Source organism: Sipha flava, unplaced genomic scaffold, assembly GCF_003268045.1.
Source record: "Sipha flava isolate LNK unplaced genomic scaffold, YSA_version1 23_pilon_pilon, whole genome shotgun sequence".
In the NCBI taxonomy this organism is placed as follows: domain Eukaryota; kingdom Metazoa; phylum Arthropoda; class Insecta; order Hemiptera; family Aphididae; genus Sipha; species Sipha flava.
In genome coordinates, this window is record NW_020272884.1 from 263,750 (window position 1) to 285,361 (window position 21,612).

A 21,612-nucleotide genomic window follows, 5' to 3' on the forward strand; every position below is an offset into this window, starting at 1 on the left:
TAAAAATAGAAAACGTCTATGTCCCTATATTGCGCATTTAATAGAAAGAAAGAAAATCATGACTCGCCATCTTCTTAAATATAAAATAGATACAATTTTACTTAATACAATTATAATATATTTTTGTATAAATCAAAAACAAAATAACTGATGAAAATAAAGTGTATAAATAATTATTGTAATATTATAAAATTCATTCGAAATCGTTCAATACAGCTTCAAAACTTCTACAAAAATTTTAATATAAAAATTATTTTAACATCCAGAGTAATTGCTCAAAACAGTAACTTAACATGACCTTATTATAATGATGAAAATGATAATTAACAAGAATAACCTTGATTATTTTAGACTTCGCAATAACACTAAATTAATTTGTTTGTGTATAAGTAGTATATTGTTTATCGATTTATGAATTTTCTATTAGTCAACAAATAAATCAAAATGTAAACGAGTAATGTCATTCGCTTTATAATATAACAAAGCGAAGGCATTACCTGGGTATCTGGGTTAATGGCTAACCTGCGGTATACGTGCGGATCCCTAAGAGTCCACGCACCACAGTTTGGGAAACGCTGCTATATTAAAATATATATATAATATGTATTTTTTTTAATCATGTTAAAAAATTTCTGATTGATTTAATAAATAATTTGTACTCTTTGCATTACACATATTTCTTCATAAAATAAAAATATTTTACTAATTTAATATCTATACAGTTAAATTTTTTGATTGATATTTTTCATAGGTATTATTTAATTATTGCACAATGCGTAGATATTAAGTATTTTGCATTCCTGGTACCTGTATCATTTAAATAACTCGTATTGATTTAGTGGATTCATTTTTTGACGAGGAATTTTATTTTGATACATACGAATTATATATATGGTTCGTGCAAACTAAAATCTGAATGCAGATTATTTTTAAATATAGTCTCAAAATAGCAGATACTCAAAAGCGAACAAGCGTACATATAAACAAGAAAAAGAAAAGCTAAATTTCTCAAAACAATAGTATTTTGTAGACATATCTACATATACTAACTTAACTACACCTAAACTAATTTTATAAATAATTTATGTATTAAGTAAATTTAGTTACAGTTTTCTCAATAATGTCTCCTATCTGCAGATTAGATAGTCTCCAATATATTTATTAAAATATTACATTTTTCACCTAATTGTTCACCTAATCAGATTTATTTGTACATCAATACATATTGAATTAATGTGCACACCTGAGACAGTTTAAATTGTAATTTTATATAAATATTATTATTTACATTTAATGTAATTACAATTGTAGACAATTCCATCCGCATAAAAATTATTTTTATTTTGTTTCCAAGTTATTATAAAAACCATAGAACTCATACCGTCATAAAAAAATTGTTAAATTAGCACGAACCGAAATCAAGTGATGATCGTTTTTTAATTGAATTCTTTATCGGTGGAATGTGCATTTTCATATAATATTTTGAAATTAAAAAAACCGTGACACTAAAATACCTAAGACCTGGTACACACGTGCGTTTTTTTGACGTTTGGCACCTCAGCGTTATCGTAATTGCAGTTATTTATATCCATAAACTAATTGACCGATACACACACGTCTCCGTCATCGCGCGAACTCGTACGAGACAAAAATTACTTCGATAATGCAATGTCAAATTTCGTATAACAAATTCCTTAAAGCTACTTTTATCGTATTTAGTAATTTACAATTGCAAAATTAGAATTAAATCAAGAAGAATTTTACAAAGTATAAGTCTATAACCTAACAAACTTGAAATAAATAACGATACGATGGATTCGTGGAGAACCAGAAAAATATTATTATAGGAAAATTATTTTGTGCTATTGGTATTGCTATTGGGTTTTATGTCTCGTAATTGGTAACCATCCGAATTAAAATTTGGAAACAGTATTTCTATGTAAACAGTGTTAAGTAGTGCAAATCGCTTTTAGTCTTTTGAAAACGTTACAATCATAAATATTTTTTACGTTTGTACGTCGAGACGATGTGTAAAAAAAAAAAAAAAAAATGAAAAGCTTTGCTCGGCGAGCGGACAGTCGAGAGATAAACGTCTTATCGGAAACGACGCGAACAGCGGTACCGCTGCAGGAAGTGTTTACGAGTTGAAAATAAAAAAATAAAGATTGCGATTAGTTTTTTCTGCTAGTACTTTGAACTAATCGAAATGGTTTTTTTCGACGCCCGTATCGGCGGCGGATAACGCGTGAACCGGGAGAGTGAAAAATATTCGTCACTTCAGTGATACTCGTGCGGATATAACGCGAAAATATTTTTGGTATTTTTTTTTTTCCACGGGTTCGCGTCGCGGAAAACAACCAGGTCCTCCTCGAACGCACACCGTGATCCCCGAACGCACGCGAGTTATAATTATAAAATCATCCGACCCGGCCCGGCGTCGACGCCCGTGAAACGCTTTTCGTCGACGGCGGCGGGCGTGGGCGTGGGCACGAGGCGCGAAAAGTCAAAGAACTCGGCGGCGGCGCGCGCGCGCGTTTGTTTTTCGCTGTGGCCTCTAAAAATAGCGCGGCCGCCCTCCCCCCGGGTCGTTTCGCGTGTGCGCAGCTCACTCGTTCTCGCGCGACTCGGCGGCGGATCCGCGATTGCACGTGGTGTGCGTTCTCCGGCGCGCCCGCGCTGAGCGTGTGGGCCCGCCGCCCGGTGACCCCAACGAAATACGTGCAGCGTACGTGCGCGCATTTCGTGTTATTGTTATTTTTAAATCGGCGGCGTCGAACCGTACGCACAATTTCCGCATCTCTCTCTCCGCGCACAGCACCACCGGGTGTCGGTCGAACACTCCGCAGGATTCATTATTATTATTTTTACTGTATTATATTTACACGGAAAGAAGGGGTTCCGCGGTGATGTTGGCGGGTACCCGTTTCACTTTCTCCGTCCCGTTCACGGTCTCCGCGGGCGGATAGATTTATTTATTCGTGTACGTGTAGTTGAAAAACGGTCGGGGGCACGAGACGAAATGTTCGTCTACGTGTACCGTCATGATACCATATCGTAATTGTAGCGTTTTATCTCCTCTACTGCGCGTCGTTGTTTTTCCGACACCTGCAGGTGGAGTGTTGTTGATACCGATTTCGGAACTTCTGTTTTTGTTTTTGGTAGATGATATTGTTATCCTTTCTAAACGGCGCAAATTTTTTCAATTCAAAGACAAATTTAATAGGAACAATTCACAAGATTATTTAATCTTATTCAAATCTTTTTTCTTCATTTAAATTTGAAATTATGGTAATAAAAATATTAACTTAAAGTAGTTACTAAACCCAAGTAATATAATATCACCCACGGTCAGTGGTGTAAACAGAAAATATTTTCGGGAGGGGCTACTATGGACAGAGTTAAATAACCACTGCTATCTAAGAATTACTAACAAGACACAGTAGGTACTTATCTACATTTCATTTACAGGATGTCCCAAAACAATTTGACGTTGGACGCAAATTCTAAATAAGCATAAAGCACCATTAAATTATAATAAACATTTAAAATTATTTTTAAGTTTTTTAAAACATTTCGGGGAGGCTATAGCCTACTAGGCATCCCCTTTATATACGCCACTGCCCATGGTTACCCAATGAACAAAGAGGAACCTCCAATGTGTCAAACATATAGAGTATAAATGAGTATCAAATACATACAAACTGAATTCCTAAATTACGAGTGAAACAGGAAAAAAGCCAACCTCACTGAACATATTTCGATATTATTCAACGTCTGTTAATAATTCACAAAACAATAATCGAATTTATCTTATCCTCAAAATTATTAAATAACATAAAAAAAAAATAAATAAAAAAAAATATATAATCTGTTACCTTATAATTTAATTAATATAATTTAAAAACAAAAAGTTAGCTTAGGGGCCAATCGAGGCATAAATGGAAGATAGGGTGAAGACAGATATTACTAGAATATCACAAGAGACAAGAACTGAAGACAGCGAAGACAGAGTCAAATGGAGAGGAGTGGTTGTGGCAGCGAAGATCCTATAAGGACTGTAAAAGCGAAAAATACAAAAATTTGAAAATAATTTGTAGATCTTAGCCGATGCTGCCGAGGATTATTTTAAATTTAAACAAAAACCCCAAGTAATTTACTTTATTTTTGACTCGATCAGTTCTAATTATTGTTTATATACTTGTTACTCAATACTTATAGGTATATTTGTGCTTTGTGTTTTAGAAAAGTGAAAAAGAATAAAACTTATTTGATAATTTCAAACCTTCTTTTTAGTTTAAAAATATTTAATACTGATAAAATTACCTGATTTTAAAAATTTTTTTTTTTATTCTTCTAGTCAAATAAACATCTCTTAAAATTCTAAAATGCACATGCGTAGTGGATAATGGTCATATGGCATCAAAACAAATTATAATAAAAAAGTGATAACATTTTGAATTTTTGCTTTTATCAATTAGTTTGTTTACGAAAACTTCATTGTTAACAATGTACTATGTACATACGTGAACAAGGACAGTAAATCAAGCTCACTAACTGTATATTACTGTATACGCACGCGAAAGTTATTTAAAATGGAACATTAAATTGTTAGATAAGTTAGCCCCCTTGCATATTCTTAATTCGAGTACTAATGTCAACTCTGATAATAAACATCGTTACATATTTGTAATCACAGAACAAACTTTTTTATAAAAAATATTAATTTTATTAATTTACTGTATTTGTTATTGATTTAAGTTAATGACTATTAATAACTGCACATTATTAAAATAAAATAGTTAATAAATCAAATATTTATTTTACTAATTAAAGCGTCTGTTTCTTTACCGTAATTTACCAAGTATGTTTTTGTTATAACCTTGTTTACAAACTACTGCATGCGAGTGCCGAGAATGAATGACCTATGCCTTCCTCCGAGATGGTCCCAAGATCCACTTACCTAACTAGTTATAAAATAAATGGTCAACATCATGTTATTATAAAGATAAAATTTGCATTTCAATACGTTATGTTAATATTAATATATTTTGTCATAATATATTTATAATAGCAATAAGAATAATAATAAAATATAATCACGTAGATGACGTACTTAATTTAGTTTATTCGATTATAAGATATAAAATTACGTTTTCTTTAGAATTTAAAACTATTTATAAATATATTAGCGAAGTAAAAATGAAACAGTTAAAATATCTGGTAAACTCAATAAGAGTTTAGTTATAAATTGTTCTAGGAAACCTTTTAACTGACGATTTTTTATTTTTTGATATAATATAATAGATCACGGAGAGACAGTTTTTTGACGAATAATTATGGATAAAAGGGTAGTATAATGTACTTGCCTAGAATTCAAACACTCGTATAATTGTAACAAAAATAAATAAATAAATAAATAAATGAATAAATATATTTATGAAGTTAAATTTTACTTTTTTAATGAAAAAAATTGGAAGTAATAGTTTGATGGCAAAATACCTATAAATCTACAAAATAAATTCTGTATATGCATATTAATTATAACTCTTAATATATTACAAATTGTTGTTGATAAAAATATATACAATAAATAAAATACTACGTAATTTATTTAAAAATGGATATTGATTTATTATTATGGTTATTATTATTTTTAAGTAATAATAAGGATGTAAAAATTAATTTTAATTCCATCAACATTCACTATTAAATCGATTGGCATTGCATATTACGTTCGTCGTTCAGGTATCTCCAGGCTATATTTAAGTTCTATACATATTCAGCAGCTTTTTTATTCATCAACCGCAATATAGTCCAAAAAACCGTTATTGCAACAAGCAAAATTGGATCACCTGGTAGAATAAGTAATAACTGTGAAATCATTGAATCAATTTGTTTTCGAAACATTTTTTTCTAAACTAGGTTTACTCGACCGTTGAAAGTTAATGCATTTCACAAAACAAGGTTAAGTTACTTCCTTATGCATAAATATTAAATTTAATTATTTTATCGACCACTAATCGGTATCATATTTAATCCAGTGTTACACCATTCATAGTGAACAATTTTTAAATTAATAATATATAAAAATCATACCAATTCAATTTTTATACATTTCACTACTCATCAGTAATTGCTAAACAATAATTAGTTCACATTTTACAATTTAATTGTTGTTCAGCTATATAATAATATGCAATTTACAATAAATTGGGTATTTAAAACGGAATAGTTGTTTTACGATAACGACATACATAAAATATACGTACGTTATTTTATTATTATTTTCACTGTTAAAGAATAATAAAATTTATCATTTATTTAATGTATCGGCCTTGAACTTCAAAACGTAAACATGGTTTTGTGTATAAAAATAGAAACACGATTCGTGTCGATGTTTGTTGAAATAGAAATTCTAAAAACGATGAATGTATTTTAAAATCGATTAGACGTGTTGCAATTTTATTGGAGCCGAAAAACAATTTGTTTATCAGTAGTGCGAAATCGAAACGTTGGTCGGAAAAGATACCTCCTGAACACGGTTTAAATCACGAACACCACAACAATGATCGACCCGGGTTCCAGTTAGAAAATCATACCATTGGTGGAACAGATAACATGCGGCGGTATTGTGCTGACCGAGAGGTGTCCGATGACTAAGTCGAACCGTACTAAACTATGATCGTTATATTGTTTCCGTCCTGGGACGGAGGAGATAAAAAACCCGGAGTGCTTTACACTTCTCGGCGGCGGTTGTCATCGACGCAAAAGACGATCGTGTAAACAGAAAACATGTTACGCGTGTCATTTTTTTTTTCTGTCTCTATTCCACGCATCGTTTTAGGGCACCACTCCAGTTTGAATATTCAAACGTAACATCAGCAGTGCGGCGCGAGTACGCGGCGATGACGGGAGAAAGAGAACGCACGACTCGCGAGAGCGAGACGAGAACACAAACACGTACACACGGTAAACCGTAAAAAAAAAAAAAAAACAGGATACTCGAACGTACGTACACATGCGCGCTCCGATGTGCGTAAAACACGCACGCACTCGCACACGCGTTTACGCATAGGACTTGTACTGTAGAGTAGGAGTGCACCACCGTACACGTTCGGCCTGGAGAGAGATAACGTACGGCGGTGAATACAGTGCGCACGACGTGTATGTAAAATAAAAGTGCGTACAAATATAGTACTCGGACGACGACGAGCCATTACCGAAATATATTACGCGCGGACACGGCTGCGGTGGTGGTGGGGGAAAAAAGTGCGTGAGCGGCGTGTGTGTGCGTAAGGCCGCCGACGACGACGACGACCAACCCGTTTTTTTTTTTTTCGGGAGAGTGAGAAAGATAGAGAGAGAAAGAGAGAGAGAGAGAGAGAGTGAGAGAGAGATAGAGAGAGAGCGGGACAGATAGAGCGAGCGAGTGAGAGTGCGAACGATAATATGCGCGTCGGGAAGGGAGGGTGAGGCGGCGGAGAAGAAAAGAGCGCGAGAGAGTGCGTGCGGCGGCCGGCGTTGCGTGCGTTGCGCGGCGAGAGAGAGCGAACGGGAGAGAGTGCATGTGAGTGCGTATGCGATCGCGGCGGACGTATACTCGCGGCGCGCGCGCTCCTCGCCGAAAGAGAGTTGCATTTATTCGGGCGCACCCTGTCGCCGGCGTTACAACCACCGTACTGCACACGCACGTCGCTCGTACAACCAGCGCATACGTCACATTCACCGCCGACAGTCGAAAACACGACGACGACGACTTACTACGCGCACCGCCGGCCCCCGCCACGAACGTCATCTTTTTTTCTTTTTTTTTTTTTTTTTTTATCTGTACTTATTTAATCTATCGTTAAATACGTAAACACGTTCGAGTTGAAATACATTTTTAAATATATATTTATATATATTTATTTATTTTAAATTTTTTTTTTCTTCTCAAAACACCGTCTTTTATTTAATATATTATTTTTTATATTGCTCCGAGAATTGTTTTGAGATATTGTTTTGTCGTACGATTTAAAATTTGTTTTTCGCCAAAAACCGTTTTTCATCGCCGTCGTCACTTCTATTCACGTACACTACGAACCGCGCTCGCGCCCAATTTGTCGTCCTCGGATCGAGCTGGACGTGAGATTTGCAGTGGTCTTCCGGTTGACCAGGAAATGCATCTCGGTATGTATTCCAAATGAATATTATTAATACACTTTTTGTAACGCGGTTAACTGTTACGTATTTATATATCATGCGGGCTCAGCCACTTGACGGGGTTGGCGAAAGTGTGTACCCTTGCTAAAATATTAATTATGGAAATCACCGGATACCGTGGGTCGCGTTTATTCAAATATTCGCTTATGCAAATAAACCGGTTAACCCTAGTCCCCAATAATATACCCTATACGGGTCACGAAAAAATTCTCGCGTTCCCATGTCCTGTACGAGAACCGTTTTTTACTCGCAGATGGTTTGTTATTTTCACATTGTCTCTTTACATTAATATTCTCTTAAACCATCCGTAGTTTTAAGTTAACGGAAAACTTTTGAACGGTTATTATTAAGTTTATGAATCTTATGAATTCGTAAAAAATTGACTTGTTTTCGCGATGATCTCAAAACCCAGTATACTCGAAAATCTGTACTTTTCCTGATCATATGTTTTCATCGATTTAGATGACGGTAAATCGAGTACGACACTCGCTGGATGTACACAAACAAAGTTAAAATTAAAGTCACAACTTAAAGTTAGCTCCCGCGCTTTACGTTACACTACTTACTACACCTGTCGTCTGTGCGGCTACTGGCTTGCTTTTTTTAGTATTGTGTTTAAAATTAGTTTTTAAATTTCATTACAGATATAATATCTGTAAGTTACTAAAACTGCAATATTTGAGATATTGCACTTTTAGTAACTGCAAAATTCTGTATGTTGCGATAGGAAACTTTAAACATTAAATTACCAAAATATTGGAGTTGAACATTTGGTTCTGGTATGGTCGTATCGATGTGATACAGTCATAAAGAATAAATGTATTTTTTGCGTTATTAGCGATATTCACTAGAAAAGGTGTGTTCCCTACCCCTCCACGCCTAATTTTTGACTGCCTCGTTGATAGCCTCGGTTAACCGTGCGTACTTCCTATTTCCCACTGATGACGAATTATTTTTTACGTCATGTTTGTTGCTGCTTAACCGTTAATAAAAACAAATATAATAAAAGTATTTATCAAAATAATGCAAATCAAATTTTTAAAAATTTTACGATAAAATAATTACGCTTCTAGTCTCTCTAGGGACCCATCATGACCGGCTGTTTGTTTGATGATAAATTGGCAAATGACAAACTCTGAAAATGTTATAATTATTGGCTTATCCGGATAATTGTTTTTTTTTTGTCAATATTGGTCGTTCGACACTCGTAAGTGGTTCCTCCAGATAACGAAATGGCGATTATGAGTCTGGTGGATGTACTTAAAATTTTCGTATAATTCCATATTTTTTTTCACACTAATTCGATAACGCTTAAATATAATTTGTAAGTAAAAATTAACGTCAATATAATATAATAAAAAAGTTCCATTTTCCATCATTGTTTGTGTTTACTCCGTATGTCTGTAGCTATTAATAGGTAAAACTTGTCTCTTCATGGTTCGTTGCATAACTGCGATTTACGTGTTATTTTGGGATCTTGGCTTCTTTCGAAAATTAATTGATAGGTTTTTTGCTATTAAAAAAAAAAAAAAATTAATTCAAATTAATACAATTATTTTTCTATGAAGACTTGCTTTTATATTATATATTTAATAGTTGATGGCAATATATTATTCGATATTGAACGAATTTTATTTATTGCACATAATTTAAATACGAGTTGAGAATATCAATCGCCTTTCAAATTTCAAATTCCATTTAACACCTTGGGTGATGGTGTATCGTAAGATACATTTATACTATTATTTGTAGTTAAACCATGAATAATGTGGCATAATATATAATTTTGTTTGCAAAAAAAAAAAATGACTATAAAGTATTGTTTCTTCTTGTATTGATTATATAATAAATACATTTATGCTATTGAGGTTTGGTAATCAAAAACGTTTTTTTTGAATTCAGAGAGTATTTACACGTTCATAGTTTTGTCGTTTTTATGTTAATTTAAACCATCAACATGATCAAATTTTTCAAAAGCACCAATTTAAATAATCTTCGACCAAATTCAATAATAATGAAAAAAAAAATGTAAATAACTTAACTAAATAATAATATGCATAAGTGGTGTATTTATACTTAAGTATAATATTGTTAATATACTCAATACTATATTATACTATGCTGTGTCTGGAGTGTTAACAAGATATTATAGATATTGATTGTTTTGATTGTAGGTACCTAGGTATTACAAATTATTTTTATACTGAGTATATATTATAAAACTAATGTTAGTATCTAATAAATATAATTATGTATAAAATATGGATGTCGAATACTCGAAAGTTTAATTATTCTATAATAGTGGTTCTAACCAAGTGGTCTTCCGAGGGACCACGTCTTTATATCATTCCTGGTTGGTACCTACATACAAACAATACGCACGGATATTATTAAAATCTATGTAAAAATTAGTTCGAAATTATGTTTTTTTTGCTCATAAGCTCGAGAATCTGCTTACCATAAAAGTTAGAAAACCACTGTTCTCTAATATCGAAGTATAATTAAAAACTGTAATATTCAAGAACGCTAAAACAAATGTTAAACTCAAATTGAACTTTTGAACTTTCGTTTTCATGATTTGCTATCATGGTAGTCGGAAGATTTTTGTTTGTATTTTTGATATATTAAATTTGAGATTGATACTAAATATCAAATTTTGATAATTGCAAAAATGCTTTATGTACAAAAAGTGAACAAATAAACAGATAACAAATAACTTCAAAATATAACTGTTTGAAAATATTCATTTCCATACATCAAAACATGCTATACTTCTTAAACAATAAATTACTAATTAGGCAATTTCGAATTTGGAATGGTTTACCACAATGTACATAAAAGTGTAAAGGTTAAACAAATAAATAAAGAATGTATGATAATCGTATACCGTTAAATATTTTAATAGTTTACACAAATGATTTATTTGATTATGGCAAGGGTTTACTGTATTTCCAGACAACGAGTGAGCAGGTAAAAATGTAAAGACAACCACCCCCACTGCAATTCGCCAGACGCGCAGACACGGTGATTGTCGTGTTTCGCGATTTTTTTTTTACACACGCCCGAAGGCTACCTATTTGAAACGTGAAAAATAGTTGCCACTGGTTATAGGGTGGGTGGAGGGGTCCGACTTGTCTGGCAGACTATACCTAAAATACCGTGTCCCGTTCGAGGGTTGTTGTGTCTGGGGCCAATTCCGTATTCGCAATGCCGTTATTATACACAAAAAAAAAAAACATTTTATTACTACAATATAAGGGCGTATGTATACAGAGTGTTTAAATTATTATATCTAATGGATTTTTTTTAAATTCAAAACAAAATTCTAGCTGATATTCTATAACACATAAAATTAATGGTTGACTTTTCGCTGATGACTTAAAATTTTTTAAATTTGTATAGTATCGACACCTGTTAGTAATATATTAAAAATGTCTTATGTTATTTGATGATTCAATAGTTGTAATGTGAATACACTATAAACTATTGATCTACGGTTCTTAAAATTTTTTAACTTTGATTATTATTGTGAATAATATAATTAATATTTAAACATCGCTATGATACAGGTTAATAATTTAATATAATTTAATTTAATTTAAAAATAATGAATTACAAATTGCTTAGAATTCGAGTTGGAAATTTTATTTTTATGCGGGAGTAGGTGTTTGACTTTTGAATATTTTTCATAAAAAAAAATAAAATAATCAAAATTATGGCTTGTTCTTTGGATTTTTTAAGAACGCACTGTAGACAATTGGGGTTGTCATTGTACGGTTGGTAGACGAATGATGTTATGGTCTGTCGCTTATTCATTTATTGTCAAATAATGTTAACCAACACAGGTGTTTTTTCTTTTTTCTTTTATGTAACTATTATAATAAATTGTCTAAAATACATTTTTCTTATAATCGTATAATGTAAATAGATGAGGTTTTGTTAGATTTTTAAATTTATATAGGATTCTCCAAGTCTTGTTTTCGAGGAAAATCTCTAAATCTGTGAATAGATATTGTGGTAAAATTATAGTCGAGTACGTGTTATGCCTAGAGAGTTTAATTTTGAATTGTTTGCATATTAATAAATTTGTGTTTTCACGAAAGTAAATTTTGTATAAATGTTGTAAAAATTGTTGGGTTTTTTAAATGTAATCAAATTTAATTTTTAATGTTCAATTAACATATTTTGAATATGTTCCGAATTTATTATACAAACGAGTTTGTTATGGTTCGATTTATTAATATGCACTTATATTTTAGTGAAATATGTAGCTTCGATTGTACACAAAGAATAAAAAAAAAAAAATGATTCCAAAATTTGCAAATTATTTTGTAGTAAATCATCATTGAAACTATTTCATATGTTAATGTAATACTTATATTTGTTTAGGTTTTTAAAAATTCAGCCAGAAATTAAATTTTGTTGTTCAAAATGACTAATAATCAAATGAATACAATTTCTGGTCAGGACCAACAATACTGTTTGAGATGGAATAATCACCAGACAAATCTAACAAATGTATTTGTTCAACTATTTCAATCTGAAGAATTTACTGATACTACATTATTTTGTGAGGGTGGGCCACCAGTTAAATGTCATAAAATGGTGTTAGCTGCATGTTCTTCGTACTTTCAGTCAGTATTTGCTGAAGTACCTGGTAAACATTCTGCAGTTGTTTTGAAAGATGTTGGCCATGCTGAAATGAAAGCTATACTGGACTATATGTACAAAGGTGAAGTGAATATTGCGCATGACCAATTAGCTGCTCTACTCAAAGTCGCAGAGATGCTTAAAGTTAAAGGGCTTGTTCAAGATAATTCACACAAAACGGAAAGACCAATAACGCCTGCTGTTGAAGAAGATCGCAATATAATTAGTACTTCATCTCCAAATCATGTATCACCAGATGGTAATACGAGTACGACCAAAGATCTTGCCATTAATATTAACAACAACAATGAACAAAATGATTCACCTCCACACAGTACTGGTATAAACCACCAATCACCATTCTATAATAAGAATTATTATGGAAAATCTCCACCATTAACAACTGAACATAGTAGACCTGGAAGAAGTAATGTTCCGATGTGGCCAATACCTGCTTTACAGATGACATCAACACCTGTGACTAATGCTATGTTTGGAGGTAGTTATGATGCTATGATCGCAGGATATCCAGGAATGTCACCATTGCGCCGTAAAAAGCTATCTAGTATGTTGATGGGTCGAGACACACCAATATTAAGGACTGTTCTTGGTCAGGGGCAAGCTGATTCTTCACAGCAACTCCCTCCTATTATGTATGGTTCTGAAGCTATAGAACACCAAAGACCCCAGTCTAATGGATCTGAATATGGTAGTCAATTTTCAAAGGTAATTTATTTGTAAAACAAATTATAAGAATTTTAAATTAATCAATTAAATTTATTGCAGATCAAAGTAGAAGGGTCAGAACATAATTCTCCATATCCTCCAGATTTGTCCATGAATGATGATGAAGAAAATATGAGGGTAAATATTCATGGTTTTTATTGTAATTACTTAAATTTCTTTTATAAATTAAAGTTTCAGATACAAAATTAAAATAATTAATTAGAATACATTTATTTTTCAAATTGTTTTATAAATGATACTATATTTTTTTATTATAGTTTTGCTTATAGTTATTTTTAGATATAATGATAATATTAAGTTATTACAGTTAAGAGTATTTTGTTTTTGTTAGTTCCCCATAATATTAAATTTCACTACCTTGTAGTTAATATCACTGTCTAATTAAATATGTATATTTATAGGATAATATGAGTATAATAACAAATAAATTGGTTAATCATTATTTGAACTAGTATATTTACTAATAATTCCTCAGTAATAATAATTTGTGTTATAATCAAAATATTTACATTTTTTAAAGTTTAATTTATTTTTCAGATTGGAAAATTGAATAATTCATCTTCACCTCAATCAATGTATGGTGATTCAAAAGGTAAACATTTGAATAATTTATTTACCTATTAGTTTTGTTTCAGTATTTATTATGTTATTTTATTGAACAGGTGGTGTTGTAACTCCAGGGATTGCAACTTATGTTCCTTCTCATAAACCAGAATGGAAAAGATATAAACAATACACAAGACAAGATATTATGTCTGCAATAGACGCTGTGCGAACTGGCATGAGTGCCTTACAAGCTTCACGAAAATTTGGAGTTCCATCTCGTACCCTTTATGACAAAGTGAAGAAACTTGGAATAACTACAAGCCGTCCATTTCGCAGATCAGGAGTTAATAACGGAAACCTTGGATTTGGATATGGATTAGGGCCTGGTACTAGTAGTGTAATGTTTTCAAGTCAAATGTCTGGAGCTGAAGATGAATCTGGTCATTCTTCAGCTATGGAACATGCAACCGCTGGTTTCTTACACCACGCTCTTGGATTATCTGGAGTCTCTATAAAGTCTGATCATGAAACTTCTAACAATGGAAATTCACCTCATTCGGATAGAATGGATGATGGAGGTTCACCATGTAGTCCAGAACTAATAAAATATGCTGGACATCGGGAGGATATTAGATCGCCAACTCCAACAGAAAATGATGATCAAGCACAAGATTTATCTGTATCTCGTAAATCTGAGTCGTCACCAATGCAAACAACTCCTACATCTAGAGTTATTATGGGACCACTTAATCAAACTGTTAGCTGTCCCGTGTTAGCTGCTGGTAATGATGATAGGGACTGAATTTATTTTTATTGGATGGGCAGTATGTGCAATTCGAATTCAATAATTGAATTTTACTGAAACCCAAATGTTAGTTTCTAAGCTATTTGAAGACAACCAGCCCTTTTTAGTTTAAGTTATGTCATAAAATTAGCATTTACGGTAAAAGACATACCAGGGTTAGTTGGTGCGGAAAAAGTTGTACAGTTGAGAAACTTGTACTTCTTACTTTCTTTTAAAATTGAATTATTTTTTAAAAGTTGACACTATTTTATTTTATTTGATAATTTTCTTTTTTGAGTAAGTCGAATTTGCAAATATTGGGTATAACCTAGGTATAATTACGTAAAATTAATTTTTTTATGTGAATTCCAAGTCTGAAAAATTTAAATCAAAACATTGCTTCAGGTAGCTAATTAAATGGTTATATCTTGAAATATCTGATACCAGGTTACAGTTTATAAATGCCATTTAATCCCAAAAAACTGCTCAATTATCGTTATATAAGAGTTCCTTGTATCAAAATCTATTTAAAGTCGTAGATACCGAATGTAAATAACTCAATAATTACAAAGCTAATCCACTCAATTTTCACTTAATTGATTCCCTCCATTTATTATTATTTTTATTAATTTTCACTAAACAGATATCTCAAACCGCATAAGACTGCTACTTGTTAAAATATTATGTAGTTAAGTAGTAATAATAATATACATATATATATATTTTGTTTAGTTAATTTAAACCAAGGAGACTGTTTTTAATGTTTAATATTCTACACTGATATTTCTCAATAATGTACTAACTAATGTGTTCATGCAGTTCTATGTCATAATGTTACACAAACATTGTTAGAAGCTTTATTATACTCAATGCTCAGTGTGTCAGCAATGAAAATCATGTGTTCATTAGGTTTAGCAAACACTACTTTGGGGCCAATATTATAATTGTATAATCCAGTTACATTTCAAATAGTTAAATAATAAGACTGAGTAGCCTTAATTTTAAAAGAACTGATACACATTTGGACTGGTTTGATTTAAACATTCTCAGCTTTGTTCCTACTGAGGTTTATCAACTTATCAATAAATTGCAATAGTATATTAATTGAAATGTCTACAGGAACAAAGGTGTGAATTCAAGACTGAGTTGGTTTTTGTTAGAAGCATAAATATATAAAAATAACAATTTGAATAGAGTTTAATAATTATATAATTTTAATTTTTGATCATCTGTTATTGTAACATAATTATTTAAAATTAACATAAAACTAGATAATTCATTTTAGAATATACTTGTCTGGGTAGGATGCAATTTTAACAAATTGGATTTTGTTGAATTTCCTTTATTTAACTTTTATTTATTTTACACAAAATAGAGTAAATTTTTTAAGTTTAGTTAAAGTTAGAACATGTAAATTAAAACTACTAATTTGTATTTAATTACTATTGAATTTTATATTGATGAAATGCATATTCTAGAAAAAAATAATTTAAATGTATATCGTGTTAACGACCTTTTATTGTATATTTTATTTATATATTACTTTATAAGTATTGAAGACTTCTGTTTTATTTATTTTTATTTAATAATTGTTTTGTTTTTGTTCGAGTTTTTTTTAACTTTGGGCTTCATTAAGGGTATGTATTGTAATGATAATTTAAAGTTTAAATTTATATGACGTGTTGTTAAAATTATATTTACTATTTAATATTTATTTACTTTCTTTTTTTGCAAGAATTGTTCAATTATATTGGTTAAATTGAAAAATTTATGTTTTGCGTTTTTGTTTAATTTTATAGCTTATAGGATATTTACTATTAAGATTAACATAGTAAAATGTTAATTGAAAATTTTGTATTTAAATATTAAAAACTTAAACAAAAAATTATTTTATTTTTAATTATTGTAAATGGAATTTAACTGATACTTGCTTGAGCTTAATGCATTTTTATTTGTGGTTGATTTTAAGGATTAGAAATCTATTATTTAGGATATTATATTTTTCATTTGTACTATAAAACCAAATGCAATTTTAATGTTTTAAATAAGTTTTCTATGATAAGGTATGATTTTTGAATAATATGTTTAAATAGTTTAAAAAATTACTTTTATGCTATATGACTTTATATAATAACTTGTAACAATATTTTTATTTTGACTTAGAACTTGGTTATAATTTTTCATCTTTTTTTAATTACATTTTTTTAGGAAAATTGTTTATTAGGTATAGAAATAACATCTATATGTTATATATATATATATATATATATATATATATGTAGTATACATACACACACACATAATATATAATAATAATATTAATATTTTTATCTCATTTATTAGAAGTGCTTTTTTCTTATATTGTTTTGTTTACATCATAAAAAAAATTACTATCATGTATTGATTATTTATTTATTTTTATTACAAGACTGAATATTGTTCTAAGTTTGTCTAACAAAATTTATATAAATGCGTTTTCTTAATTTTAATTCTTATAAATTATACTAGGGCACAGGGGTTCTATGCTATATTATAATATGTTATACTTTTGGTAATAAGGTTTAGTTACATTTTAATAGTAAATTTTCATAGTTATATTTTATTTATTCAACTTGCAGTAAAAAGCAATTTTCAGAGTGTAGTGTGTGTTTTATACTATTATTTATGATTATAGATATTCATAATTAAATATATCTGTTCTGTTTTTCAATGGTTTATTACCTAAATATTTACAATATTAAACATAAAATATATTTAACCCTCAATCAGTATAAATATAGTACATACTTCATTGCTAATTAATTGTTTGTGTGTACTTATTATTTATATAGTTTGGTTTTTTACAATAAAAGTTATAAACAAAAGAGAAACATAGAGTTCAGTTGTTCTATCTCTATAAAACAGAAAAAAGAAATTAAAATAATGCAAAGAAGTTTCTTTCAGAGTTTTAAGATATATTCATATGCGTAACTAGGGTAAAAAATCTGAAAGGGCTAAAATATTTACAAGTCTTATGTTTAATTCAACAAAGTTCTACTCCCATAATTACATAGTAGTGATTAATTTAGAGTTTTTTTTTTTTTTTTTTACAGAGAAATGTGTCAAAAGCCCAAATCTATTTGAAAAGATAATAGTTTTTAGTAACCTCGTTACTAATTCAGTAAATAAATTGAATACTCACTTATAATAAATACATAATAAAGTGAAACAGCTCAAGAAGGATTTTTTTAAATTAAATTAACCACCTATAACCTATTAAAAATATTAATATTTTAAAGTAATGTAATATGTCTGTTCTTTTTTGAAAAATTATCAACAATAATCACAGTGTCAATTAAATAAGCAATATCTCTTTTTACACTTAAAATAGATAAATAACTAATTAGCATCTTTATATAGTTGAACTTATTAGAATAGTTGCTGCAAATTGTAATAGCTTATACAATTTTGGATGGATATGTTTTTCAACAATATTTTATAAATCATTAAAATCAAAATCACTTTTTGAGACTTTTAAACAATTATGTGCAACTACCATTTCAGATCAACTGTTAATTGAAATAATCACAAGATCATAATAGGAAAAGAAAGATTATGATAATTAATAATTAAAAATTTAATTACAAATAATTTACTGATCTAATAATTATTTCAGATAATAATTTAATTTTGTATAATACTATAATTTATTAAATAATGCTATATTTATCTATTATTATTATTAATTTTTAATGATTATTGAACTACCTACAATGAATTTTTATAGACCAAATTACAAAATGAATCAACTGAATTTTTCATTATGAACTTTCATCTGAAAACCTGCTTTTTAAATTATTAGTTACAGTATCCATGATGCACATATATGCTGGAGTTTTCCCAGTGACGGTGCTAGAGTTTGTGAGGCCCTGGGCAAAATAAATGTTGGGTCTTATGATTTATATTAATAAAATATTTTAAGTTCAGTTAAATCAGAACCGTGGGCCCTTAATTATAATTTAAGATGCGGGGCCCTGGGCAACTGCCCCAATTGCCCATCCCCTTGCGCCGTCCCTGAGTTTTCCAAAAGGTTTCAGCTAAAGTTTATTCTTCATCTCCTGTGGTAGTTGTAAGGGCATAATTATGGAGATTGTTTGGTTACTGTTGTTGCTATTTTGATCCTTTTTACCAAATAATTTTAGAAGTTGTACAATATTAATTTTGTTATGAAATCATAATATAGGTATAAAAACAAAAAAACCAACGCTTTGATGTATGCATTATTTTTTTTCACAAATTTAAAAATTCATCATAGAATCTTAAGTTTGTAAAAGTTTTTATTTCACCAACAATTATATTTTTAGATGTACCAAGAGTTACATATTTATTTTGTAAAGTATTACTCAAAACATTTATAATACTCAACACTTCTTTCAATATAATAATTACAACTACAAACTCACACTTTTGAATCGATTTTAAAATTCCTACTTAAAATCAACTTCATATTTAATACAAATCGATAGCTGTTCTTCTCTAAAATACTTTAACACATATAAAACAAAACTAGTAATGTATTCAACATTTTTAATATTTTATTAATTTAAATTTATATTCAATAAGATGTTATTCAATGTGTTATAATAATAATGTTACTAAATTCATATAAGTAGAAAATACTAGCTATGAGATATTTAATATTACCTTGCTTTATCCCACATTATGGTAAAAAATTAACTTTATCAATTTGGCTTAAGATTGTTTCCTTAACTTTATCAGCACACATTTTTATCAGCTCTTCTTGAACTTTCCAGCTACTTAAGTTAATTTTCTGTGGATAACATTTTTCAAAATCAGGATCATGTTTAAAGATCAGTTTACATAATTCTTTATAATGACCTAAATATAATTAATTTCTAATAAGAATTGAAACGAATAAAAAAAAATATTAGGTACATATAGATAAAAACTTTGATTATTAGAGTCAGTTAATTCATTGTTGCCTCTGAAGGAAATTCCTTTTTTTTCTAGATACAAAGCTATATCTATTAAATGTAGCAAATAATTGCGATATTTGATGATTTGTTCTTGAATAGATTAATTAATTATTAAAAATTGAAATCATATTATTTTTTTTATGAGCTGCATAACATTTAAATAAAAACTGCACATTATGTGCACAACTGCAAATTAGCGGAAGCTCTGGTACCTATCAATTATTTTGTTCTTTGTATCTTTATAATAGTACAATTATTTTATCTGCATTAGTAATAATAATATTGCATAAATTCAGCTTTATTTAGATTTATGTTGCTATATCTAATTGAATTTTGAAAATCTATGTTTAGAGACCGATGCATTTCCTTATTTTGATATAAACATTACCTTAAACTGGTGATATTTTTTATAGAAAACAGACTGCCATAATGTTGAGGATTGCTTGTCTCAATAATTTTATTTGGTCTACTCAGTATTTAAAAAAAAAAAATTAGCACTAATATTTATATATCTAATATTTATTTACACTGCTGTAATCCTTGCAATCAAAGTTTTTTTTTATGCTGTTAATATGAATTATTGTCAACTTCCATCTCACGAAACCACACCGAAATCTACACTATCTGCAGTGGCGGATCTACACACGGAGCAATACGGGGCAGCTGCCCCAGGGCGCCAGGTCTAAAAGGGCGCCTTATGAACCAATGGGTTGACTGTATTTTCGTTTATTTTAAGTTACTAAAAATAATTTTTTGAAAACATTTTTAAGAAAAAGTATCCATATAGGTCACAACTGCAGTCAAAAGTTTGGAGAGCTGTCGAGTTAAAGTTAAAATATTTTATGTTGTCTAATGGAGTAGTGGGGGAGGGGGGGGGCGCCAAAAAAACTGCCCCATGGCGAAAAAATGCGTAATCCGCCACTGACTATCTGTAGCATTTTATTCTAATCTTAAGATTTTTGTTAACCTTAGGTTATCCAAATTTGTATCAAAATTCAACAGTGTTTTTACCAGGGCCGGATTAAGATATTTTGCGCCCCGGGGCAAATCTACCTAAAATTAAGAACTACTTTTTAATAATACATAAACATAACATTGTTTTACTATAATTTGGCATTTATTAAATAATATTAGAAATATATTAAAATTATATGATAACAATCTTTTTAATATTACTATATACCTAAACAATAAACAATGTAAATACATTTATTAAAATAACAATTTTGTAATCATAATTTAATTTAATTTTAATTAATTTATAAAAATGATATATAAAATACTGGGATTAACTATGTGAGTAAATAAAAATAAAAATATAATTTATAATATATTTTTATACGTTTGAATAATCGGTCGCAGTTGTCGGTGGAAATGTTATCTATATTATATAGTTGTTTAATAATTATTATTATTATTTCGTGGACACTGTGACTGTATTTCAGATATCGGTAAATTCGTGGAAACGCGTATGTGAATTTGCGCGCCGTGTACACTGTCGTAATCGCTAATAGTTTTTTCACTCTAAATGGTACCTACAATATTTCAAAACTTTGCGCCTTTAAAATCTTGCGCCCGGGTGCAGATGCCCCCTCTGCCCCCCCCCTTTAATCCGGCCCTGGTTTTTACGGACAATGTCGGTCGCATCTTGTTTTAATTTATACGCTATATGACCGCTGGTAGTCATTTTAATATTTATTTTTAAAT

General features: G+C 30.0%; 1 protein-coding gene across 1 annotated transcript; it reads left to right on the forward strand.

Moving 5' to 3' along the window:
• The first annotated feature begins 7,559 nt into the window (after positions 1 to 7,559).
• LOC112684027 (broad-complex core protein isoforms 1/2/3/4/5-like) lies at positions 7,560 to 15,545 on the forward strand. Its single transcript, XM_025555326.1, has 5 exons — positions 7,560 to 8,169; positions 12,592 to 13,578; positions 13,639 to 13,716; positions 14,137 to 14,191; positions 14,262 to 15,545. Exons 2-5 carry the CDS (start codon positions 12,634 to 12,636, stop codon positions 14,945 to 14,947), a joined length of 1,764 nt encoding a protein of 587 aa, XP_025411111.1. The 5' UTR covers positions 7,560 to 8,169; positions 12,592 to 12,633; the 3' UTR covers positions 14,948 to 15,545.
• Positions 15,546 to 21,612: the final 6,067 nt, after the last annotated feature.